General features: G+C 42.4%; 1 protein-coding gene across 4 annotated transcripts; it reads left to right on the top strand.

Moving 5' to 3' along the window:
* The first annotated feature begins 1,912 nt into the window (after window positions 1–1,912).
* LOC142254250 (hemoglobin subunit alpha-5-like) lies at window positions 1,913–27,092 on the top strand. 4 transcript variants are annotated; one of them, XM_075325257.1, is made up of 5 exons: window positions 1,913–1,983; window positions 3,859–3,956; window positions 8,560–8,730; window positions 21,638–21,896; window positions 26,890–27,092. In XM_075325257.1, exons 3-5 carry the CDS (start codon window positions 8,630–8,632, stop codon window positions 27,016–27,018), a joined length of 489 nt encoding a protein of 162 aa, XP_075181372.1. In that variant the 5' UTR covers window positions 1,913–1,983; window positions 3,859–3,956; window positions 8,560–8,629; the 3' UTR covers window positions 27,019–27,092. The 4 variants fall into 4 exon arrangements, with proteins under 4 accessions (XP_075181372.1, XP_075181375.1, XP_075181373.1 ...); XM_075325260.1 differs by having other exon boundaries at window positions 1,915–1,983; window positions 21,638–21,842; XM_075325258.1 differs by having other exon boundaries at window positions 1,933–1,983; window positions 3,862–3,956.
* Window positions 27,093–27,313: the final 221 nt, after the last annotated feature.

Genomic DNA, 27,313 nt, shown 5'->3' with positions numbered 1-27,313 from the left:
TAGCGACATCGCAGCATGTGATAGCCAGGAGCGACAATTAACGATCACAAAAACGTTAAAAATCGTTGATCGTTGACACGTCGCTCCTGTTCATAATATCATTGGTGGGGCATACCGCTGATTGTTCATCGTTTCTGCGGCACTACACATCGCTATGTGTGACACCGCAGGAACGACAAACATCTCCTTACCTGCGTCCACCGGCAATGCGGAAGGAAGGAGGTGGGCGGCATGTTCCGGTCGCTCATCTCCGCCCCTCCGCTTCTATTGGGCGGCCGCTTAGTGATGCCACTGTGACGCTGAACGAACCGCCCCCTTAGGAAGGAGGCGGTTCGCCGGCAACAGCAACATCGCAAGGCAGGTAAATCCATGTGACGGGGCCTAACGAGGTTGTGTGCCACGGGCAGCAATTTGCCCATGTCACACAACCGACGGGGGCGGGTATGCTCGCTAGCGTCATCGCTAGCGATGTTGCAGCGTGTAAAGTGCCCTTTAGGTGTGTAAATCTCCTCTGTTGGTAAGTCACTACATTTTTAACCCGCTGTGGTCCTTTTAGGTAGAAGAAAGGGGTTTATTTCCATCTTTTTGGTTAGTGGTGCAGGGTCCAGTCTGGTGAATGCTCTGTTCATTCAGACCCAAAGTTTTTAACTCCTTATAAGTTGCCTAAGCCCTTTCCCGTTATTGCTATAGATTCTGCACCCTCCTGAGTTAGGGGTATTTCACTCAGGTATTTCACGATTTACATCTCCAGGTTGGGGCTGTGCACACTGAATCCATTGACTGTTATGTGCTTCAGGGGCTGCGCTCCACAGTGGTTCTAGGTCTTTTATGATTTACCTTACAAGTAGAGTCTTCTAGTAGACTGGCAGTCACAGGAGGTAGTGAGAAGGAGCAATTACTGTCTAAATAACTGCATGAGCACCTGTATATCTGTGTTTGCTGCCAGGTCCTAGAATATTTTTAGACTTTGAGGATGTTTTTTATCACTAAGGATATGAGGAGCTGGTACCTCACTGCCCTTATGATTACGCAACAATCTAATGACAAGGGCCAAGTTGCGTAAAAGCTGGTTATATAAATTTCTGGTCCAAACTTTGAAGGAATACAGAGAGCCTTACTAAAGGATATATCAGACCCTTCACATCTATCATGGCAGCAGGGATATTCTTTGTTAAGAAAAAAGATGGGGGATGGGCTGTTCTTTGGACTTCAGCAAACTTAAATCGGATCCCCATTCGGGATCCTTGCCCTCTCCATATTATCCCGGAACCTCTTTAACCAGATTATTGCAGCTAAATTGTGTACCACACTGGATCTTAGGGTGGCCTACAATCTTATTGGTATTAGGGAGATGAATGGAAGACAGCCTTCAATACATCAGAGGGGCATTATGAAATCCTTTGGTTTGTTCAAATGCCCCCAACATTTTTCCGCACGTTAATGACATTTTCCGACATCTGGTGGGAAGAATTGTGATAATCTATTTGGGTGACATTTTAGTTTATTTGCTTGACCCAGAGTCACATCAGGTACATGTTAGGCCGGGTTTACAGGTGATTAGGGGGAATAAACTCTCAAGTCAGAGAAATGTATGTTCACCATCCTAGAGGTTCATTTTCTGGGGTATACCAACAGTTGTTACAGTTTTCTAGTGGTATAACTCACATATCTTATATTGCGTGATTTGCACCAGATGCAATGTACTACATGATATGATTTACAGTTAATAAATGTATTTATTCTATCTTCTGTCCCATGATGGAGTGAAAAATAATATTTTTTCCCATCAGCAAACCTGCACACATTACATCTAGATTCTGGCACATTTCAAAAGTACATTCATGTTTAACCAGTTTGGAGCTGGATCTGAAATTCGTGCCATCCTGGAAGACACAATGTTCCCAAAGGAACGCCCTTTTCTGGCTATACAACTACAACCGCCACTGATAATTTGATGCAGAATATCGTCCCGGTTCACCACAGGTAAATATCGTAAGACTGGGTCTTTTATTTTAGTGAAATGTGGAGTAGAAGGTGTAGAGAATGTTATCCTGGAGTTATGTTTATCAGGGCGAGTTTTGGTATTGTATAACATATCATCAATGGATTTAAGTTTTATTTTATTACACACAGTCTGAATTTTACCTCTATGGTAGCCCCTAGCCAATAATCTGTCACTGATAATATTACTTTCCTGTAAGAAGGTAGAGTGGTCTGAGCAATGCGCCTCGCTCCTGTGAATTCCCCATAGGGAATAGGATTGGTAGCATATTGCGTATGGCAACCGGTAGATTGTAGGATAGTATTGCCAGCATTGTCTTTCCTAAATATTGAACTGGATACACTGCCTGTGATGGAATTGCCTATGTGTAATGTCAAAAAATGAAATACTACGGTATTATTGGGATTGTGGCAAGTAAAGGAAATATTGTAATTATATTGAATCAAAGATCCCCTAATGAGAACCCACAAAGATCCAAAAAGAAGGGGGTAGTGACAGAACAGTAATATTAAAAATTAGATTTTATTGGTATATATATTAAAGTCACAATGAACATGAATAGAATATAAAATCAATAATGGACAAGAAAAATTCCCTAATATTAGCAGCGGTTTTACAGAGGAATAAGGTACTTAGTGCCGTGACCAAATTCCAATTATAAATAAATATATTAAAGTATTTATGAATAAAAAGATAAGAGATACTCCCATATAAAGTGCAAAAAATATTTAGTAAGTCTAGTATCATCAGATTATGAGAAGATCCTATAACTTTGGAGATGGCCACAAGTCTTGAATACCGTAGAACCCCGACGCGCGTTTCAAGCAATGTCTTCCTCAGGGCACGCTAAATGTGGCATATGGCTCTTTTAGGTCAGATGGCGTTTGAAGTTCCTACCCATGTAGGTGAGCGTTTCCGGTCCTAGAGATGCCGGCGCATGCATCACATGATCTTCCACGTTTCATGTGACTTCCGGCCGCCGTTCACGGGTCCATAATAAGCCACGCTGTCATGGAAACAGACGGCGTGACGTGTCTGCACACCAAGTCGCTGGTGGCAGCAGAAGCCAGCGGTGGAAGCATGTAAATAATGCGCACCTCCAGTGTGGTGAGGATCGCCTGAATCTATATTATGTAATCAATGCTTCATATCACCCTCAGAAAAAATATATAATCCGCTAAATGTGCATATCAAATGCACATAATTATAAAACTACTAATGTGAATTTATAAATATATGGATAAAATATTAATATTAAAGTGCAATAGTGCCTACATAAATAATATTACAGTGCTGTAAATACTTTGATCTGTTTTAGTGCCACACATGATCCTAAAAGAGATAAAACTATAGCCCACTAAAAAATAAAGTGAATGTGAAATTACTGATGTGAGTATATGTGAATATAATGTGAAAATAAGTGTATTAATATATTAAAAGTGTAAATAGTGTCCACATTGATGTTAGGATAATATTTAGTGCATATATATTAAATTTAATAAATGTGCAAACATTATATAAAAATATTAATATTGAGTGTACAGAAAAATATATAGTGCAATATATAGTACATATACATCAAATTCATAACTATAAGTGTAAAATAATAAGCAGTGTTTAAAAATAATAAATAATAATATATATAAAAAAAATTAATAAACAAAGAATATAGAGTGCCAATCATGACCTATATATTAAAAAAATCATGCACAATTCAAATATACAAATCTGATAAACAATGAAAAAATAATTATTTGTATAAATACTGGACCATAATCAAAAAATCTCCATAGTCCGTAAAATCTGAGAAAATAATTTGCTTTTCCTTTTCTTTCTATTAACGGAATATTCTTCAGTAGATAGGCATACTCCTCCATTCAAAGGCCAGAAGAAATGAAGAAAGAAAAAAAAAATCCCACTCAAGAAACAGCCACGGGTCACTATACATAAAGAGGTAAGTAGATCTGTAGATAAACAAAAAATAAAAAAATTATATTTATTCATTATATTTTAAAAAGACATTAACCCCTTAACGACCACGGGCAGTAATATTACGTCCTAGCGGTCATAGTGTTACTGCCCGCGGTCAGCTGCCGGCAGCTTGCCACGATTGGTGATTTTCACAGCTGAGATGTGTGCCTGCCAGGCACGAGCAGAATCGTTATCTGCTTGTGCCTTTTAACCCCTTAAATGGCGCTGTCTATATGTGACAGCGCCATTATAACGGCATCGGCGGTAAACATTTACTCACTCTCCGATGCCGGAAGTCACGTGACGTGATCACGTGAATTCCGATGGTTGTCATGGTAGCACAGGGTCATGTGATGACTCCTGTAGCTCACACGAATTACTTTCGGTTTCACCCGGCCCGGAGCTGGGTGAGGTAGAAAATGAGCATATCTGCTGTTTACATCTGTATAGCTGTGATCAGCAGATATGGCAGAGCGATCATATTGTTGATCCATATAGCTACCTAGGGGGACTAGTAAAATAAAAAAAAAAAAGTTAATTTTTTTTTAAAAAAAAATTAAAAAAAAAATAAAAAAGCCTAAAAGTTCAAATCACCCCCTTGAAAATTAAAGGGTTAAAAAAATAAAAAATGTACACATTTGGTATCGCCGCGTTCAGAAAAGCCCGATCTATCAAAATATAAAATCAATTAATCTGATCAGTAAACGGCGCATCGGCAAAAAAATTCCAAACGCTAAAATTACATTTTTTGGTAACCACAAATTTTGCGCAAAATGCTATCACAGGTGATGAAAATGTAGCATCTGCGCAAAAATGGTACCGTTAAAAATGGCAGCCTGAGACGCAAACAATAAGCCATCACTGAGTCATAGATCCCGAAAAATGAGAATGCCACAGGCCACGGAATATGGCGTAAAATGTGCGCCACATTTTTCGGACAAATTTCTGATTTTTTTTTTAACCTTTTATATAAAACTAAACCTATACATGTTTTGTGTCTACGAACTCGAACTGACTTGAGGCATCACACCCACACATCAGTTGTACCATATAGTGAACACAGTAAATAAAATATCTGAAAAACAATAGTGCTATCGCACTTTTTTTGTAATTTTTCCGCATTTGGAATTTTTTTGCCGTTTTCTAGTACACTATATGGTAAAATTTCCAGTTTCATTGAAAAGTACAGTTTGTTCCGCAAAAAATGAGCCCTCACGTGACCATATTGACTGAAAAATATAAAAGTTTTCTTTGGCTGTAAGCCATAATCATCAACATTAACAGAAATAAACATGTGAAACAGATCACTGTGTATGTATGTATGTGTGTATGTCCGCTAAAGGAATACGCGCAGTCGCATTTAGAATCACAAAATTTTGCACAGACACCCGATGTGACTCAGGGAACGTCATAGACTATGCTTTGACGGGAAAATTTAACCACGTGCTTTACAGTTACTCTCCAAAAAATCTGCCCCCATTAAAGTCAATGGAGCTGCGAGCTATTGGGTTATTGAGCTGTAATTGGTTACTATAGGAACAAAATAAATTGTTAGTATAAGAAGCTTATGTGTGAGGTAATAAGATGTCGGTGGGGAGACGGATAGAGAGAGATAGAGTGAGAGAGAGACAGACAGTCAAAGTAGAGTAATCTTTGTCCAAACATCCGAAAATGACATAAATCGTGCGGGGCCTTTAGTATCGGGGCGGGATGTTGTGGATCGGGTCTTCTGTAATGATTCCTCCCCTGACTGTCCACTTTTTAAGTTCTGTAATGTCCTTGCGCCGTTGATTACTTTCCCGTACAATTTTGTGGGCCCGTTGTGCTGCGGGCAGTAGACGTCATATTATTTATCAGTGATAACAGTACGAATTGGGAAAGGCTACAAAACTCAAACTTCCTAAGGCCATGTTCACACACAGCGTTTTTCCTGTGTTTTTAGCATGGTTTTTGCCTTGGTTTTATGCAAATCCATGCTGATAAAACTCAGCAAAGCCTATGAGATTCCTGAAATCTCATGCACACACACAAAACACCGGCCTATTTTTCCTGACTGTTTTGTCAACCACCTTGGATTTTGCTCTGTTTTTTTTTAAAGAATGAGCATGTCAATTCTTTCAAAGTTTTCCCAATTTTTCGGACTGACTGACCTTCATTTCTTAAAGTAATGATGGCCACTCGTTTTTCTTTACTTAGCTGCATTTTTCTTGCCATAATACAAATTCTAACAGTCTATTCAGTAGGACTATCAGCCGTGTATCAGACTTCTGCACAACACAACTGATGGTCCCAACCCCATTTATAAGGCAAGAAATCCCACTTATTAAACCTGACAGGGCGCACCTGTGAAGTGAGAACCATTTCCGGTGACTACCTCTTGAAACTCATCAAGAGAATGCCAAGAGTGTGCAAAGCAGTAATCAAAGCAAAAGGCGGCCACTGTGAAGAACCTAGAATATAAGACATATTTTCAGTTGTTTCACACTTTTTTGTTAAGTATTTCATTCCACATGTGATATTTCATAGTTTTGATGCCTTCAATGTGAATCTACAATTTTAGAGTCTGTACTGTGTATATATATATATATATATATATATATATATATTTTTTTTTTATATATATATATATATATATATATATATATATATATATATTTTGAAATAAAGGTTGTAGACCCGGCGTCCTTGTTCTCCTTATTGCATGGACCCGAAGTGGGAGACTTCCAAGATATATATATATATATATATATATATATATATATATATATATATATATATTAAACACAACTTTTGGACATCAGTGGATGACCAAATCAAGGAGTGACATAAATGGCAATAAAAAAACAATCTTTATTTATATTTCATGAAACAATTAAAATGTTAGCATGAAAGGTACCGAATAATTAGAGGGGCACAAACAGGAAATCAATTGGGTCCCTGACGTTATAACAAAATTACAACTGGGACATTCACATTAAATCCAAGTACATGTATCTTTGCAAATAATACTGCACGTCCATTTATCAAAGTAAAAGTGCTATTCTGTAGTCCCGTTTGCGCTGATAACCATGAAAGATAAGTGAATTTTATTCCAACTGCAAAAGCACCTTATCCATAAATAATTCCCATATAAAGAAATAAATAAAAGGATATGTGGATTTCAGGTTCTTAATGCAGCAGAGAGTGCACAAAATTCACAAGTGCTGATCACAATGTGTGCATATATGGGCAGCGCAAACAGAATACAGAAAGAAAGCACAAGTCATTTAAGTGGACAAACAAAGAGCAGAATAATAACTGAATAGATTACATCACCTGAGAGATAATGTCCTGCTGTGACCCTCACACTCCCAATATATATATATATAAAAAAGAGAAAAATACAATAAATATCATGATGGGAGCAGTGCTGACGTGGCCAATGGCAATCTAAGAACCTTCATCTTTATAAATATATTCTATTCAATAAGGCAGTCTAAATTCTACAGTATATGTCAGTTGGTTCTATGTATAGATCAGTTGTTTTTTCTCTTTTTTCTTTTTAAATATATAATGTATTTTTCGTTTTATAAGACGCACTGGATTATAAGACGCACCCCAAATTTAGAGGAGGAAAATAGGAAAAAATAATTTTTAATGTTAAAATGAGGGTCCGTCTTATAATCCTAGAGTGTCTTAATGCTAATGCTCACCAGGGGGAGCGACAGTGGTGGAGCAGCTCAGGAAGGTCACAAGAGGCAGGGCGATGCTGCAGGCTCAGAGGAGGGGGTGTTGCGGCTCAGGATGGTCGGCGACACTGCGGGATCGGGAGTCTCGCAGCGGCGGCGGGCACCATTGATCTGCTGACAGGCTGCGGGAGTGTCATTGCAGTGGAACAACTCAGGACAGTCACAGGTCGGGGTGTCTCAGCGGCGGATGCCATTGATCTGACTGCGAACTCCATTGAATTATCCACAGTTGACGAGATGGACTTCAAGAAAATGACCGCAGAGGCAGCGCCTGCACAGATAGGATTCCATGGCCATTTTCTTGAAGTTCATTGCTTCAATCTGCGCATGCGCCAACTCTGTGGCCATTTTCTTGAAATCCATCTCGTCAGCCACGGGCGATTCAATGGAGACCGCAGTCAGCTCAATGCACCTGCCACCGAGACACCCCATCCTGTGACCCTACTGAGTCACTCCACTGCAGTGACAACCCCTGCAACCAACTGGCAGATCAATAGCACCTGCCGCCGCGACACCCCCGCAGCGCGTCGGCAGATCAATGGTGCCCACCACCCTGACACCCCCGAGCCCAACCTGTGAACCTCCTGAGCCGCTCCACTGCTCCTCCAAGCCCTGAGTATTGCCGACCCTGCCTCCTATGATCCCGCTCCACCACCGCCACCCCGGTAAGCCATATATGGGTTGTAAGAAGCACCCTCATTTTATCTCCAGTTTTGAGGGAAAAAAGTGCGTCTTATAATCCGGAAAATACGGTATATAGAATGGGTCTATAACTTGTTTGTTTTTTATTTCAAAGATAAAAGTGAGGGTATAAATGACAGGTAGACACTCACAATGTATTTGCTTATCCATTCTCAGTTCCCTTTAAAAGTGCCAGACAAAAGCTCCGCGTCAGGGACTGTCCAGGTCATCCGCACTTACATGCACCATGTCTTTCTCCGACGCTAAAAAAGCTTTCATCTCCTCCATGGGAGCCAAAATTTCTGACCCTGCTGTCGCTAATGAGTTGGGAGCAAAGTTTCTGGAAAGGTAACACGAATATTTATTTTCTAGTTTACATAATGAATGCAACACAGCACAGCAACAGCTCCGCTAACTTTACTTCCACCGCACATTGCAAATGTTACTCTTTTTGAAATGTAATTTACGTGAATATATGTGTACATACAGTTAGGTCCAGAAATATTTGGACAGTGACACAATTTTCGCGAGTTGGGCTCTGCATGCCACCACACTGGATTTGAAATGAAATCTCTACAACAGAATTCAAGTGCAGATTGTAACGTTTAATTTGAAGGTTTGAACAAAAATATCTGATAGAAATTGGAGGAATTGTACACATTTCTTTACAAACACTCCACATTTTAGGAGGTCAAAAGTAATTGGACAAATAAACCAAACCCAAACAAAATATGTTTATTTTCAATATTTTGTTGCGAATCCTTTGGAGGCAATCACTGCCTTAAGTCTGGAACCCATGGACATCACCAAACGCTGGGTTTCCTCCTTCTTAATGCTTTGCCAGGCCTTTACAGCCGCAGCCTTCAGGTCTTGCTTGTTTGTGGGTCTTTCCGTCTTAAGTCTGGATTTGAGCAAGTGAAATGCATGCTCAATTGGGTTAAGATCTGGTGATTGACTTGGCCATTGCAGAATGTTCCACTTTTTTGCACTCATGAACTCCTGGGTAGCTTTGGCTGTATGCTTGGGGTCATTGTCCATCTGTACTATGAAGCGCCGTCCGATCAACTTTGCGGCATTTGGCTGAATCTGGGCTGAAAGTATATCCCGGTACACTTCAGAATTCATCCGGCTACTCTTGTCTGCTGTTATGTCATCAATAAACACAAGTGACCCAGTGCCATTGAAAGCCATGCATGCCCATGCCATCACGTTGCCTCCACCATGTTTTACAGAGGATGTGGTGTGCCTTGGATCATGTGCCGTTCCCTTTCTTCTCCAAACTTTTTTCTTCCCATCATTCTGGTACAGGTTGATCTTTGTCTCATCTGTCCATAGAATACTTTTCCAGAACTGAGCTGGCTTCATGAGGTGTTTTTCAGCAAATTTAACTCTGGCCTGTCTATTTTTGGAATTGATGAATGGTTTGCATCTAGATGTGAACCCTTTGTATTTACTTTCATGGAGTCTTCTCTTTACTGTTGACTTAGAGACAGATACACCTACTTCACTGAGAGTGTTCTGGACTTCAGGTGATGTTGTGAACGGGTTCTTCTTCACCAAAGAAAGTATGCGGCGATCATCCACCACTGTTGTCATCCGTGGACGCCCAGGCCTTTTTGAGTTCCTAAGCTCACCAGTCAATTCCTTTTTTCTCAGAATGTACCCGACTGTTGATTTTGCTACTCCAAGCATGTCTGCTATCTCTCTGATGTATTTTTTCTTTTTTTTCAGCCTCAGGATGTTCTGCTTCACCTCAATTGAGAGTTCCTTAGACCGCATGTTGTCTGGTCACAGCAACAGCTTCCAAATGCAAAACCACACACCTGTAATCAACCCCAGACCTTTTAACTACTTCATTGATTACAGGTTAACGAGGGAGACGCCTTCAGAGTTAATTGCAGCCCTTAGAGTCCCTTGTCCAATTACTTTTGGTCCCTTGAAAAAGAGGAGGCTATGCATTACAGAGCTATGATTCCTAAACCCTTTCTCCGATTTGGATGTGAAAACTCTCATATTGCAGCTGGGAGTGTGCACTTTCAGCCCATATTATATATATAATTGTATTTCTGAACATGTTTTTGTAAACAGCTAAAATAACAAAACTTGTGTCACTGTCCAAATATTTCTGGACCTAACTGTATATTTGTGACGACATGGACTTTGTCAGTGCCTAGCAAGGGTTAAAGTTTCTTAACATTCAGCCGGACATGAAGATATTTTGTTTATAAACGGGGGATAAGCCCTCATTGTTTCGTTTCATTGAGTCTAGTGTTAAAGTTCTTTTTGACTCATGTAATTACCTTGATTAGAGAGGATCAGATACCCAGATAAATCAATTGTGTGAACCTCCATTGTATTGTTGGATGCGATGTGGCTGGGCTGTCTCCCTTGTTACTGTCAGAGACCATTACTAATAGAGATATTTTATATGCGGCTTGAGATCTAGCCAATAAGAGCCCAGTCTTATCCACCAATCGTGAAGACCCCAATGGTCTGAATGGAGAGCTCAGGGGTATAAGAAGGAGGACTGTCCATTGCCCGGGTAGACTCTTGCTACATGATACCAGTCTAGGACCTGCGGATCCGATTGGCAAGCCATAACCAAACCTGGATTATATCATTACATGGACTTCAGCATCGAATGCAAGGATTCGGCTGTGAGAAACTGTTGCCGGTTATATTCTGTGGTTCTGCTGGTTATGTGCCATATGCCATTAATTGTTTGGGGATCCAATAAAGTCTTAATATTGTGATTCCCTCACCCTGTGTTGTCTGAGTAGTGTTCCGCCCACGGTTAAGGAGGTCGGGCATTCAGTTGGGATGAGCCCTGGGCCATGCTGTCTTTCTAAAGGCGTCCGGGCCAGCAGTTGAGAGCACCCACTGACCCCCTGTCTCCACAATATATACCGTATATTTTTATATATATATATATATATATATATATATACACCGTGTGCAGAATTATTAGGCAAGTTGTATTTTAGAGGATTTCTTTTATTATTGATCAACAGCTATGTTCTCAATTAACCCAAAAGACTCATATATATCAAAGCTCAATATTTTAGGAAGTTGGAGTGGGTTTTTTTTAGATTTGGCTATCTTTGGAGCATATCTGTTTGTGCAGGTAAATATTACTGTGCAGAATTATTAGGCAACTTAATAAAAACCAAATATATTCCCATCTCACGTGTTTATTTCCACCAGGTAAACCAATATAACTGCACAAAATTTAGAAATAAACATTTCTGACATGCAAAAACAAAACCCCAAAAAATGAGTGACCAATATAGCCCCCTTTCTTTCTGATGACCCTCAGTAGCCGACCATCCATAGATTCTGTCATTGCTTGATCTGTTTACGATCCACATTGCGCGCAGCAGCCACCACAGCCTCCAGACACTGCTCCCAGAGGTGCACTGTTTTCCCTCCCTGTAGATTTCACATTTTATGAGGGACCACAGGTTCTCTATGGGGTTCAGATCAGGTGAACAAGGGGGCCATGTCATTATTTTTTCATCTTTTAGACCTTTACTGGCCAGCCACGCTGTGGAGTAGTTGGATGCATGTGATGGAGCATTGTCCTGCATGAAAATCATGTTTTTCTTGAACGATACCAACCTCTTCCTGTACCACTGCTTGAAGAAGTTGTCTTCCAGAAACTGGCAGTAGGTCTGGGAGTTGAGCTTCACTTCATCCTCAACCCGAAAAGGTCCCACAAGTTGATCTTTGATGATCCCAGCCCATACCAGTGCCCACCTCCACCTTGCTGGCGTCTGAGTCGGAGTGGAGCTCTCTGCCCTTTACTGATCCAGCCTCTGACCCATCCATCTGGCCCATCAAGACTCACTCTCATTTCATCAGTCCATAAAACCTTTGAAAAATCAGTCTTAAGATATTTCTTGGCCCAGTCTTGACGTTTTATGTTATGTTTCTTGTTCAAAGGTGGTGGTTTTTCAGCCTTGGCCATGTCCCTGAGTATGGCACACCTTGTGCTTTTTAGTTCAATCTATTTTTATTGAAATTATTAAACAAAATAACAGGAATAAAGGCAAAGACAAACTCATTTCAATAGAGCAGTAAGCAAATATCCAAAATCATATGTGGAACATATCAATTAACAATTATCATTGTATCTTCTAAAGCATTTGTTAATAATCAATCTCTCAATTACTGCAAAACAAATACTCATATTCAAATATTCAAAAATTGTGGCAACGCTCAAGTCGCCATTACTAATAAAGGAAGTCTCGGGAGCAGAAATTATATAGAATGAGAAAGTATTTCCTCTGCTCCTGATTGTAATATTGCAATCAGATCCAAATTAAAATTTATCAATATTATTATATTCCTTGTTATTCTTATTTTGAGAACTAGAAGTAGATATTATGAACATTAAGTGTATAAGGATACAAGAGAGAAGGCATAGAATAGATAGAAAGAAGAGAAGAGAAAAAGTAAAAACTATAGAATAATATAAAGAAAAAAAAGGGGGGGGAGAGGGGGAAGGTGGGGAACCTAAATCAAGAAAAGTAAATATAAGTTAAAGCAAATTAAAGTAGAGTAAAGTTGGAGCCTGAGAGAACCTTAATGGGAAAACGGGGAAAGGGAATTATATGGAAAGGAAGGTTAGGTGGTCCTCTGAGATCTATAACTCAAGTGATGATGCAATCTGTCTTGGGTATCGCCAACCCGTTCTTTACACATGGCGCCCCCCGGGACCTCATCAGACCGAGTCATAACCTTATTAAAACAGTTTATGAAAATCTGGTGAATTCCTAAACAGTATCCATTCGCTCCAGGTCCTATAGAACTTTTCCCTAGTGCCAGCAGTGTCGGCAGAGAGCTCCTCCATCCCACAAATATTTGCCATCTCCATATACCACTCACAAATAGAAGGAGTTGTGGGGGTTTTTCAGTATCTTAGGATGATGGAGCGCGCCGCCGTCAGGTAAAAACGCAGGATGTCTCGCTTATGGTATGTAATTGAGTGAGGCAGGACGGAGAGGAGTGTTATCTTGGGACAGTTCTCTACTGTTTTCCCAGTAATAAGCTGGTAATTTGTCAGAACTTTCTTCCGGAACTGCTTCACTCCGTCGCACTCCCACCAAATGTGCGTCATTGTACCCACTTCCGATCCACATCTCCAATACAGCGCTGATACCGAGGGAAATATTGAATGAAGTTTAAATGGAAACTGGTACCATCTTGTTAAAATTTTAAAGTTCTTCTCCTGTGCAGAGCACGTAGCTGACAATTTATGTGTAAATAAGAACCACTTTTCCCATTCAACCGACAAAATACAGTTAGGTCCAGAAATATTTGGACAGTGACACAATTTTCGCGAGTTGGGCTCTGCATGCCACCACATTGGATTTGAAATGAAACCTCTACAACAGAATTCAAGTGCAGATTGTAACGTTTAATTTGAAGGTTTGAACAAAAATATCTGATAGAAATTGTAGGAATTGTCACATTTCTTTACAAACACTCCATATTTTAGGAGGTCAAAAGTAATTGGACAAATAAATCAAACCCAACAAAAATATTTTTATTTTCAATATTTTGTTGCGAATCCTTTGGAGGCAATCACTGCTTAAAGTCTGGAACCCATGGACATCACCAAACGCTGGGTTTCCTCCTTCTTAATGCTTTGTCAGGCCTTTACAGCCACAGCCTTCAGGTCTTGCTTGTTTGTGGGTCTTTCCGTCTTAAGTCTGGATTTGAGCAAGTGAAATGCATGCTCAATTGGGTTAAGATCTGGTGATTGACTTGGCCATTGCAGAATGTTCCACTTTTTTGCACTCATGAACTTCTGGGTAGCTTTGGCTGTATGCTTGGGGTCATTGTCCATCTGTACTATGAAGCGCCGTCCGATCAACTTTGCGGCATTTGGCTGAATCTGGGCTGAAAGTATATCCCGGTACACTTCAGAATTCATCCGGCTACTCTTGTCTGATGTTATGTCATCAATAAACACAAGTGACCTAGTGTCATTGAAAGCCATGCATGCCCATGCCATCACGTTGCCTCCACCATGTTTTACAGAGGATGTGGTGTGCCTTGGATCATGTGCCGTTCCCTTTCTTCTCCAAACTTTTTTCTTCCCATCATTCTGGTACAGGTTGATCTAGGTCTCATCTGTCCATAGAATACTTTTCCAGAACTGAGCTGGCTTCATGAGGTGTTTTTCAGCAAATTTAACTCTGGCCTGTCTATTTTTGGAATTGATGAATGGTTTGCATCTAGATGTGAACCCTTTGTATTTACTTTCATGGAGTCTTCTCTTTACTGTTGACTTAGAGACAGATACACCTACTTCACTGAGAGTGTTCTGGACTTCAGTTGATGTTGTGAACGGGTTCTTCTTCACCAAAGAAAGTATGCAGCGATCATCCACCACTGTTGTCATCCTTGGACGCCCAGGCCTTTTTGAGTTCCCAAGCTCACCAGTCAATTCCTTTTTTCTCAGAATGTACCCGACTGTGGATTTTGCTACTCCAAGCATGTCTGCTATCTCTCTGATGTATTTTTTCTTTTTTTTCAGCCTCAGGATGTTCTGCTTCACCTCAATTGAGAGTTCCTTAGACCGCATGTTGTCTGGTCACAGCAACAGCTTCCAAATGCAAAACCACACACCTGTAATCAACCCCAGACCTTTTAACTACTTCATTGATTACAGGTTAACGAGGGAGACGCCTTCAGAGTTAATTGCAGCCCTTAGAGTCCCTTGTCCAATTACTTTTGGTCCCTTGAAAAAGAGGAGGCTATGCATTAAAGAGCTATGATTCCTAAACCCTTTCTCCGATTTGGATGTGAAAACTCTCATATTGCAGCTGGGAGTGTGCACTTTCAGCCCATATTATATATATAATTGTATTTCTGAACATGTTTTTGTAAACAGCTAAAATAACAAAACTTGTGTCACTGTCCAAATATTTCTGGACCTAACTGTATGTTGTTTCAACTCACTTTCCCAAGCCAACTGGTAGCGTCGTTTGCCCGAGATCCCAACTCCATTAAGAATACTGTACAGAAGGGAAATTGGACGCTTAGGCTGGACCTCCTTCACAAACAAGTCTTCGAAGGCACTACAGGTATCTCGAACTCAGCCATTGGACCCCAGCGCAGAGACAAAGGCCTGCAGCTGAAAAACCTCCAGCCACCTCGTTCCTCTACCCCGGCGCTGAGTTTGAAATACTTGAAATGTAGGTAACTTACCATCGATCAGTATGTTCCCCAATCGGATATATTCCTCTGCCCTCCAGCCGAAGAAGCCTCTTTGTTTGTATCCTGGGCGGAACGATGGTATGGAATATAAACGTGTGAGGGCACCAATGGGTTGTGAGGGAGATATTTTATTGGATACTGCGTGCCAAACCCTAAAGGCCACTTTACACACAGAGATAGAGATAAATCTGTGGCAGATCTGTGGTTGCAGTGAAATTGTGGACTATCAGTGCCAGGTTTGTGTCTGTGTACAAATGGAACAATATGTCCATGATTTCACTGCAACCACAGATCTGCCAAAGATTTATCTCTGTGTGTAAAGTGGCCTTAAGTGTATCTTTGGTGAATTCTGAAAATGGTCCCACTTCTGGAAGGTCGGTTGAGGGTAGCCATGGGAGGTGTCTAAATGGTATCCCCAATTCCTCCTGCTCCACCTGTATCCACTGTTTAGAGTCCTTATTAAAATGCCAGTCCACTAGGCGGGTTAAAGCCGCGGCTTGCAGATAACCTCTAAAATTAGGAAGGCTAGCTCCACCACATGCCTTAGGAAGGGTCAAGGTGCGAAGGTTAATCCTAGGCTTCATCCTACCCCACACAAACCGAATGGTGGAAGATTGAAGATTACGGAAAAAGCTGGTGGGAGGGGAATTGGGGATAGTCTGAAAATAATATAAGAAGCGTGGCAAGATGTCAATTTTTATGACATTCATCCTGCCCATCCATGATAATTTCAACCCACCGTAGGACCTGAAGTTCTTAATTGTACTCTCTAGCAATGGTAATAGGTTAAGCGTGTAGAGTTTAGAAATATCCGCCGGTATGTGTATGCCCAAATATTTAATAGCTGAAGGCCGCCATATAAATGGAAAGTTCATCATTGCCCGTGTGACTTCATCTTGGGACAGATAAATGTTTAGCACTTCGGATTTTGTAAGGTTAACCTTGAAGTTACTAAGGAGGCCGAATCTTTCAAACTCTTTCATTATAGATGGAAATGAGATGTGGCGGGTTGGGAGACGTATAACAGCAGATCATCTGGATATAATGCAATTTTATGGTGTGTTTCACCGATCTGAAGCCCTTTAATGTCTATATTTCCCCTGAGGGCGTTAGCTAAGTGCTCAATGACCACTACGCATAGAAGAGGGGATAAGGGGCAACCCTGTCTGGTCCCATTTCTTACCGCGATGGAGGAGGATAATGCCCCATTGATCCTGACCTTAGCTGATGGATTATCATATAGCGCACTAATCGTCTGTAGAAACCGGGGTCCCAAACCCAATTGCTCCAAAGCCGCCCTCAAAAAGCCCCACTGGACCCTATAAAAGGCCTTCTCAGCATCGATAGCCAGAAGGCCCATCAGGATCAATTTACTCTTAGCCTTGGCAATAAGAGATAGGGTTTTGATCGTATTATCTCTTGCTTCACGGACCTTAACAAACCCTACCTAGTCTGTGTTGATAACGGAGGGCAGAAAAGGGATCAGTCTATCAGCCAGTATCTTGGAGTAAAGCTTAAGATCTATGTTCAATAAAGATATAGGCCTGTAATTTGCGGCTAGTGAGGGATCCTATCCCGGCTTAGGGATCACACTAATATGTGCCTCCAAAGATTGCGGTGATAACCGCGTCTCGTCATCGATTGAGTTGAACGTTCTGGTCATAATCGGGGCTAATTGGTCTTTGAATAATTTATAAAAGGCCGGGGTAAACCCGTCCGGACCAGGGGACTTTCCTTGAGGGGTATTCTGTATTGCTTTGCAGATTTCAGATTCCAAAATATCTCCCTCTAAAGCCTCAACAACAAGGTTATCTAGAGGGGGTAAGGACATCTCATGGCAGAGACCCAAAGAGGGACGGCCTTTCTACTAGGAACCTACTCCCCACCGGACCAGCCCCAAGCCCGAATATTTATTTTTGCTAGACACTTATCAGGTCATATGAAAACATCAACAGCCAAAAAGGTAAGGAAAAGAAAAAACAAACAAAACAACCTGCAATGATAATGCATATATAATAGAATGTTGATGAAACCATTAGGACGGGTATGAATCTTGAAGAAACTGCCACCAAAATGTTCAATGTAGAAAATGTGAAGGTCGTCCAGAGAAGCCCTCTTCCGGATCTTAGTATAGGAAAAGTTCCTCAGAAAAAAATCACAGGACGTCCAATTGGTGTAATTCATCTCTGAGGCACTGATGAAGTGTTAGGCCTCCCAATTCCTCCCCTGCGAGAAACACCTCTGCTCCTCTGATCACGGGCTTGTTGCGGGAGCGGAGGTGCCGGTGCAGACGAAACCTCAAACCTTCTATGTACAAAAGGCCAGTCCACTGGAGGAATGTGAACCAAAGAGATCCCAAGAGCCGAGCAAAATTCCGGAAGGTCATCCAGATTACGGAGCACCCGCAGGAAGCCTGCCTGGCGCACCTGCAATCTAAAGGGGAATCCCCACGAGTAAAGAAAATTTTCTTGTTTCAGAATATCAAGAAGAGGTTTCAAGACTCTCCTTTTTTGTAGAGTATGACGAGAAATATCTTGTAAAAGCAGAATAGGAGTGTCTCTGAGTATGACTTGATCCATCTTTCGTGCTTTGAGCAAGATATCCTTTTTTTTCTTGTATTTGTGAACTTTGCATATGACATCTCGTGGGTTAGTACTTTGCGCTGGCCTTGGGCCCAGTGATCTGTGAGCTTTGTCCAGTTCCAATCTGGCATCTGGGGGGAGGCCTAGGACTGAGTTAAATTAAACAGATGGCTCAGTGTTCTGTCCAGTTCCTGTGGACCCACCTATTCAGGGATACCCCTTATTCTGATATTGTTGCGCCTTCCTCTATTTTCTAAGTCGTCAAGTAAGTCCGTCAGGTATTCAATTTGGGACGCCTGTTCAGATAGGACCTGTTCCTGTGTGGCAATTTGTTGTGAAACCGTATCTGTGCGGTATTCAGACTTCTCCATTCTTTCTGTTAATTGTTGCATTTCTCCTCTTATCGCAGATGATTCCGCCTTGTATGAGGCCTTCAATCTTGCAAATTTTCCATATCCTCTCTGGTAGGGATAGCCCGTATCTTTGCCTTTAAGTCATCCCAAACACAATCCTATTGTAAACCACCTTGTTCCACCTCTCCTGTCAAGCTGGAGGCAGGGGTTCTGAGGATAGGAGGAAGCAGTCCTCTTTCGTGGGAGGATGGCAAAGATATTGCAGATGTTATATTCTGCTTATTTTGCATGGTTGTATCAATATTAATGTCAGAGGCTAAAGGAGACTCACCATTATCTCCCTGTCAGGTGCCTTTGTTTTCATTAGCTTCCGAAGGACAGCAATATCTCTCATCTACTGTGCTGTTTAATATGGTAATAGCTCCTGATGCCTGCCATCCTGTACTTCCCTGAAGGCCTGAGGATATGTGTGAGGGTTCGGCCTGCGGGATGCTGAGTGTAACATCCCTTAATGTGCCTGGTCCCAGAGGCCCTCTGCCTGCACCATCCTCCCCCATGCTGGAGTTTTGTCGCCTCTTCTCAGCCTCCTGTGGTGTCAGTCCCTGTGGCTCCATCCCATCCTGCACCCCCATCGCCATCTTGCCTGAGGGATCTGCACGCTGTCCAGTCTGGAACATCCCCTCCTACTCCTGCTCTCGCACCACTTGGGCTATCAGCGCTGCTGCTGATTGTTCAGCTCCATGTGAACCAGTACCTTCCTCCGTTCCCGTTGTGTCCCGCCGCGCTGGGAAAACTGCGAGAGAGGCTGCAGCCACCATCTTGGGATCGGTCTGCTTCTGCACTGGGCCCGATGAGCTTCTTAAAAATCTGGTAATTCCGGGTGTAGAGGGCATCGGGAGGTCTGGAACCGGTCTGTGTTTATTCCCCCTCCTCCTGGCCGACATTGGAGGGTCTTCTGGCTGTGTGCTGATTAATTATGTGGACCTGGGGCCGGCTTCAGCACAGGAGTAAAGTTGCCCGCGTCTTCTCTCCCCCATGGCCAGGCCACGCCCCCCACACCTTGTGCTTTTTGATACTCCTGTAACATTGCAGCTCTGAAATATGGTCAAACTGGTGGCAAATGGCATCTTGCGCCTTTTTTGCCCAACACGCTTCTTGCGACCCTGTTGGCTATTTGATTGTTCGGTGATTACACTTCAAAAGTTTCACAATTTCAAGACTGCTGCATCCCTCTGCAAGACATCTCACAATACGGACTTTTCAGAGCCTGTCAAATCTCTCTTCTGACCCATTTTGCCAAAGGAAAGGAAGTTGCCTAATAATTGAGCACCCCTTATATAGGGTGTTGATGTCATTATACCGCACCCCTCCTCATTACAGAGATGACATCACCTGATTTACTTAATTGGTAGTTGGCTCTCAGCCTATACAGCTTGGAGTAGGACGACATGTATAAAAAGTATCATGTGATCAAAATACTCATTTGCCTAATAATTCTGCACACAGTGCATATATACACCCAATGTATAATTTTTCTGGTTAGTCAATAAAGGTATCATACCTAGAATACTTTTGTCTCTTTAGAAAGTAATTACAGTTATTACTGAGTTTGATATTGTAATCCCCATCACCATCCATCTACCCATGCAGTATTTTATTTATATATATATATATACTAACTGTACTACCCGGCTTCGCCCGGGTTAATAACTGCTGTTCACAAAATAGAATATATTAACAAAAATGTATTCTGCACACAAAAACCACAAAACAAATAGATATAAATGTTATTATTAAATTGTTGCCTATATTAACCAATCAGAGCTCAGATTAATTAACTGTAGCAAAATAGAAGCTGAGCTGTGATTGGTTGCTATTGGCAGCCTGATAAATCTCCAGGCAACAGAAAGCCCTCCCCCTGACAGTATATATTAGCTCACACATACACATATAGACAGGTCATGTGAGTGACAGCTGCCGTATTTCCTATATGGTACATTTGTTGTTCTTGTAGTTTGGCTGCTTATTAATCAGATTTTTATTTGTGAAGGATAATACCAGACTTGTGTGTGTTTAGGGCGATTATGTGGCGAGGTTGGTGTATGTGTGGTGAAATGTGTGCTGAGGGTGGTATATGTGTTCATGTACGTGGTAGTGTGTGGCGCATTTTGTGTGTGTGTTCATATCCCCGAGTGTGGTGAGTATCCCATGTCGGGGCCCCACCTTAGCAGCTGTACGGTATATACTCTTTGGTGCCATCGCTCTCATTCTTTAAGTCCCCCTTGTTCACATCTGGCAACTGTCAATTTGCCCCCAACACTTTTCGTTTCAGTTTTTCCCCATTATGTAGATAGGGGCAAAATTGATTGGTAAATTGGAATGCGCGGGGTTAAAATTTCGCCTCACAACATAGCACCCGGCGCTGCCCGGGATAGTAACTGTCTCTCTGTTTCTCTCCCATTCTCTGTCTGTCTCCCCCTCAGTATATATCTGTCTGTCTCTCTATCTATCTCTTTGTCTGTCTGTCTCTTTCCCTGTCTGTCTCTGTCTCTTTCTCCGTCTGTCTCAATCTCTTTCCCTGTCTGTCTATCTATCTCTGTCACTTTCCCTGTCTGCCTCTTTCCCTGTCTGTCTCTTTCCCTCTCTTTCCCTATCTGTCTCTTTCCCTGTCTGTCTCTTTCCCTGTCTGTCTCTTTCCCTGTCAGTCTGTTTCTTTGTCTGTGTCTGTCTCTTTGTGTCTGCCTCTTTCCCTATCTGTGTCTGTCTCTTTCCCTGGCTGCATTGTGACACGCCAACATTCCATATAAGGGCATGGCTGCACATTCTTCTGAAGTTCTGGCTGCACTGTGGCTCCCAGCTCCATTCGCTTTAATGGAGGCAGGTTTTTTGGTGAATAACTGTAAAGAGCGGGGTTAACATTTCCCCTCAAAACATAGCCTATGACACTCTCGGGGTCCAGAAGTGTGAGTGTGCAAAATTTTGTGGCTGTAGCTGCGACGGTGCAGATGCCAATCCCGGACATACACACACACATACACACACACACATTCAGCTTTATATATTAGATTGATCATACCCTTTCTGTTCCTGCAGTGTTTTCTTGAATTACCCTCAGATGAAATTGTTCTTCAGCCACTTAAACACAAGCCCCGGCTCCCAGGATCTCAACAACTATGGAGGAAAGATTATGAAGGCCATTGGTAATGCTGCTCAGAACCTAGATAATCTTAGTGGTGCTCTGTCCCCCCCCAATGACCTTCAACCCCAGGACGCCTGGGCGAAACCTGACAACTTCAAAGTACGTAGTCCATTCAAAATACTAGCGGGAAGATTTATCAAAACTAGTTTATGGGTAACTATTCCACTATGTATATACCATATTTTTCAGATTATAAGATGCACTTTTTCTTGCAAATATTTGGGAGAAAAATGGGGGGTGCGTCTTATAATCCAAATGTAGCTTACCGGGGGATGGTGGAGAGGGGTGACAGGAGGAAGGAGCGATGCTGCGGGGGTGCTGATGCTGATGTCAGGTTGTGCTCACTGTGGGGGGTGTTGCAAGGGCCATCCTGAAATTGTCGGACGTTCAGGCGTCAAATAATGGCGCATGCACAGATTGAGCTTTCGGCTCAAGATTTCATTTTCACACGTGCCACCTCCGGTCCATTGATCTCCCAGCAGCTGACTTAACGAAAATGGCGCCCGGAAGTGGAGCGCGCGCAGATGAGATCTCGGCTTGTCATTGAGCCAATAGCTGAATTTGCCCATGCACCAACTCCAGGTGCCATTTCTTTGATGCCAAGACTCAGGGCCACCATCAGGGCAATACTACTGTGCTTGTTGTCACGGGCTCTGTGAAGAATGGGGGTCCAGCCAACCCTTGCATAATTTCTTACCTGTATTAAGCCCCAGACCGTCCAGGCCCCCCTCTTCACCGGGCCCCAGTCACAGCCGCAGCAGAGGGGCCCAGCAGTGTCGCTTCGGGTACTATAGATGGATAATTTGCATGTGACTGGGCGGAGCATGCAAATTAGCCATGTGCTGGACGGACTGGCGATCGGGTCAGTGGAGGAGGGGTGGCTTGAGGAGAGGAGATGCGCGTCAGAGGGCGGACCCGATGGGAAAAAGCACACAGGGTGGCCCGGACACGCTGGCAGCCAAGGCCCCTTCTCTTTCATTCTTCTACTCACCAGGCCCCGTATATAGAGGAGGCAGGCGGGTGCAGCTGGCAGGGGGTCCCTGATGCGGGGTTCCACGGTGTCTACCAGCAGCTGCCTGGGAGTCGGACGTTCACTGAGCCGCTGTCAAGCTGACCACGGCTCACAGAATCTGCAGCGCTGAGTGCCAGGGAACACTTTACTAATGTCTATTAGACGCCAGTACAAGCCCTGACCTGGTGACATCAGCATTGTGAGCCGGTCAGCTGATCACGCTTCTGACGTCACTCCGTGCCGCAAAGGCGCAAACAGAGCTGGTGGAAAGAGCTCCAATGGAGCTGAAGACACCAAGATTGATTGTAATTAGGGGATGGGAGAGGGGATGTGTATGGGGAGCAAACGGGGCCATTTGAGAACCCAGAATGGGGAGCAAGGGGGTTACAAGTGCACACACAGTATGGGGACCAAATGGAGGAGTATGGGGAACCATGGGTTAAATTTAAAGACAGTATTGGGAGCATAAGGGGAAGATGGGTGCAGTTACAGTATAAAAAGTGAGGGAGGATTGGTGCAGACACAGTATAAAATGTGAGGGTAGGATGGGTGCAGACACAGTATGAAAAGTGAGAGGAGATGGGTGCAGACACAGTATGAAAAGTGAGGGGCACGGGTGCGGACATAGCATTGGGAGAGAGGGGGATGGGTGCAGACAGTATGGAAAGTGAGGGGGGATGTGTGCAGACACAGCATGAGAGGGGGGATGGGTGTGGACACAGTATGAGCAGTGAGGGGGCATGGGTGCAGACAGTATGAGGAGAGGAGGGATTAGTGCGGACACAGTATGAGGAGGGGAATGGTGCGGTCATAGTATGGAAAGCAAGGAGGTGATGACTACGGAGGTTGTTATATGACCATATCGGATGAGAAAAATGGCACATAATAAAGAATGGGTAGAGTGGAGAGGAGTGTGAAGAGATGGCTTAATATGGAAAGGAGAGGGCAGTGTGGAGGGCACGTACCATAAGAGGGACTCTGTGCGTCATGTTTTGTGCAGGGAACACAGTGAGGGTTAATTATTTATTCAGCAGGACAGTGTTGGGCAGATATTTTTATTCAGGGACATTATAATGACACTCTTATTTTTCAGGCATCGTGTCGGGATGTGCTGCAGAAAAGTGGAGAAGATGGAAGTCTGCAGAGACGAGCTGTGGCCATGAAAATTCATCATGGCATCTGGACAAGATGAAGAAAAAAAAAAAGAATGACTTTTCAGAGACAAGGTCATCTATAAGGTACCTGGATGTACAGTCGGTACGGAAAGTATTCAGACCTTTAATTTTTTCACTCTGTTTCATTGCAGCCATTTGGTAAATTCAAAAAAATTCATTTTTTTTCTCATTTTCACTCAACGAAGAGTGAAAAATGTAAAGGGGTCTGAATATTTTCCGTACCCACTGTAAATGTTTATTTGTGATACTGACTAATTCTCACCAGTACTGTGGTTCCTGTATGGTCTGATAAGGACTGATAACTACAACTGCCAGTATCTTCTTACCATTGTTAAGGACATACTGGAAGTTCTAGGTTGATGCGATAACTATATATACAGGGCTGACCTGACACTACAATTGATGAACCATGCACCGATTCTTGTGATGTATTCCTGTACTGATGAGGGTTTTGATGTTGTTTCTGTACTGATAGCAGTTATATGGATGTATTTCTGTACTGCTGGTGGTTCTGATGATGAATTTCTTTACTGATAAGAATTTTGATGCTTTATTTCTGCACCTATGGTGGTTCTAGTGATGTAGTTCTGTACTGATCGGCATTTTGATGCTTTGTTTCTGTGCCTATGGTGGTTCTTGTGATGTACTTCAGTACCTATGGTGGTTCTGGTGATAAATTTCTGTACAGATGGGTATTTTGATTCTTTGTTTCTGTACTTATGGTGGTTCTGGTGATGACAAAATGATTCAAAATGACAGCTAACAGCTCAGTAAGTGACACATAGCTGGAATCAGGATCTCTGTCTCTACATTCTACTGCTCTCAGATGGGAGAGCAAAAACCTGGTGACAGTTTACCTTTAACAAAGCAAAAGAGATGCTTCGGAGTTATCAGTCAACAACAGACTACAGACCATACAGAAACCACAATAAAGCTTCAGTTCCACTTATGTTTTGCAAGGATGAGTGCAATTCGATAACACATCGAATTGCACGCATTTCAGTGTAAAACTATAGGGTGGTGTCCATCTGCAATTGATTCTCATGCCATATCGGCATGAGAAAAGAATCACCACATGCTGCATTTGGCAGCATTTCTTGGCTCACATGTACCCATACAAGTCTTGATCCCCTGTGTAAAAACAGCTGCATGCAGCGAAACGTGCGTTGGGGTAATTCCCCTTTTCCTTCTTGCTGTGGCTGTACATCTTTATAGCACATCCAGTTATATCATAAGCTGTTAGCTAACCTTATTTTCTACTTGCTGCTTGTGGATGTCTATGTCTTTCCAGGCTTGGCCTGCATGCCTTTCACTGTGAGCTGGAGGCACATGGTTAATTTAAGCCCAGTTGTGGGATATGTATATATATATATATATATATATATTTGATTTGGGTTTCCCTCCCTTTATACAATACACACCTGTGCATGCAGCTCAGTGCCTTTGTTCTTTATAGCCACTATTTGGTCCAGGGGGGAAATTTGTCCACAATAACAGACAATTGTGTATCTGACAATTTTATTTTTCCCTAACATTTCTCATTCTTGCCTCATTTATGTATTTTGTTTGTCGTTTTTTTGTATATGCATTTTTCTTAAATAAAAATTTATATTTTTATACTTTAATTTGTTTTTGCTACGATTACTCAATGTTCTCCTTTTTCCTATCCTAAGTCTATGGGAGACTGTGAAACATTGCATTGCACTCAGATGTCATCAGAGTGCAGTGCGATGTAAGCAGAGGCAGGCCACGTAGAACAGAGAGAAAGTGCACCCTCCCTCTTCTTCACAGCTGTGATCCAATGACATGTCGCATGATACTCGGCTCACTCTCGCAGCAGAGCAGAAGCCGAGGGTAATTAGCATATAGCACAAGTGGGACTGAGGCCTAATGATGAGAATTAGTCAGTATCACAAATAAACATTTACATCCAGGTACCTTATAGATGACAAGGTCTCTGAGTGGTTTCTTTCCTTTCTTCATCTTGTCCAAACGCTATGATTATTTTCACATCCACAGCTTGTCTTTGCAGACTTCCATCTTCTTTGGTCTTCTGCAGCACATTCTGGCATGATACCCTTAAAAATAGCATAATGATTATAATACTGCTATATAAAAATGATCTACCCTATGCTATGCCCCAGAATAAATAATTGCACTTGTGTTTTTTGCACAAAATATGACGCACACACTGTCCCTCTTAACCATCCTTCCACAGTGCCCTCTCCTTTCTATACTGAGCCCTCTCTTGACACGGTCTTCTCACACTGTGTACCATTATACTACTGTAGTGTTATCAGCTGACCTGATCACACTACAGACGTCGCTCTGACCCGGAATCGCCGGCGGTCACTGGTTCCATTGTACTCATGTCTAAAACATACTAGGACAATTGTTCAGTGGGACCCGGGGCGCTGCACTTCCTCAGAGTTTGGGCTATCAGTGGACAGCCGGGAGTCAAAATAGCCGAGTCCCACTATGGGGCGGCAAAACACAGTCACTGGGGAAACTCTGAAAGCGTGGCATCAGGCAGCCTGACGGCGCCCCCCTGTGCCTGGGGCACATGCCCCGCCAGTCCCCCCTAGATGCGCCTCTTGATAATAATGCAAATTGACAAATACTGCAAAACATACTACGAAACAGCATTGTTACCTTCCTAGCATCTTACCAATAATGCTGGCAGCAGCCTGGTAACATTTAGCACAAGCTACAACAAATGATAAGAAGGCGTCTCTTTAGAAGTGAAGAGGAAATAATGGCTGCTGTCCATTTTTTGGACAAAACAAACCCATAAAGAAACAGGTATTAATAATACATTGCAAACTGAACTGAACAAGTACATAAAATCACAGCAGATAGCGCTGTTACAAAAAAAATCCCGATAATAAAGGAGATAACGCGCAACTAATATTCATTTCCTACTATTTTGATTCCTAATGACAATTTCTTTCTCTTGTAGATAATGTCAAACACCCTCAATGGGGTCCTGGCCAAACAATTCCCCAGTGACTTCTACAAATATGCTGAGTTAGGTTGGTCCGATTTCATGATTAATATCTTCTTCGTCCTGAGGTCCAAGAGCAAATAAACTGGATCTCAATGGGATGACTGGTTTTCAGCATGTCTATGTCTTAACCAGTTCAATAAAAATGATTGATTGAATTCTTCATGGTTGTCTGTGCTTCTTACTACTTTTGTAAACAATTATTTATATCAATATTCATATATCACATTTGCCAACTCTCCTGGAGCTGCCGAGTGTCCTGGGTACTGGATCCCATTTAGGCTGAAATCACACATTCAGTGATCACCCGTTAGAACAGATCCAGCAGCAATACGCTGGTGAATATAATTGTGTGAACACAACTTTTTTGTCTGTTTTG

This window comes from Anomaloglossus baeobatrachus, chromosome 10, assembly GCF_048569485.1.
Source record: "Anomaloglossus baeobatrachus isolate aAnoBae1 chromosome 10, aAnoBae1.hap1, whole genome shotgun sequence".
Lineage (NCBI taxonomy): Eukaryota > Metazoa > Chordata > Amphibia > Anura > Aromobatidae > Anomaloglossus > Anomaloglossus baeobatrachus.
This window is presented reverse-complemented; position numbering and strand designations above follow the sequence as displayed.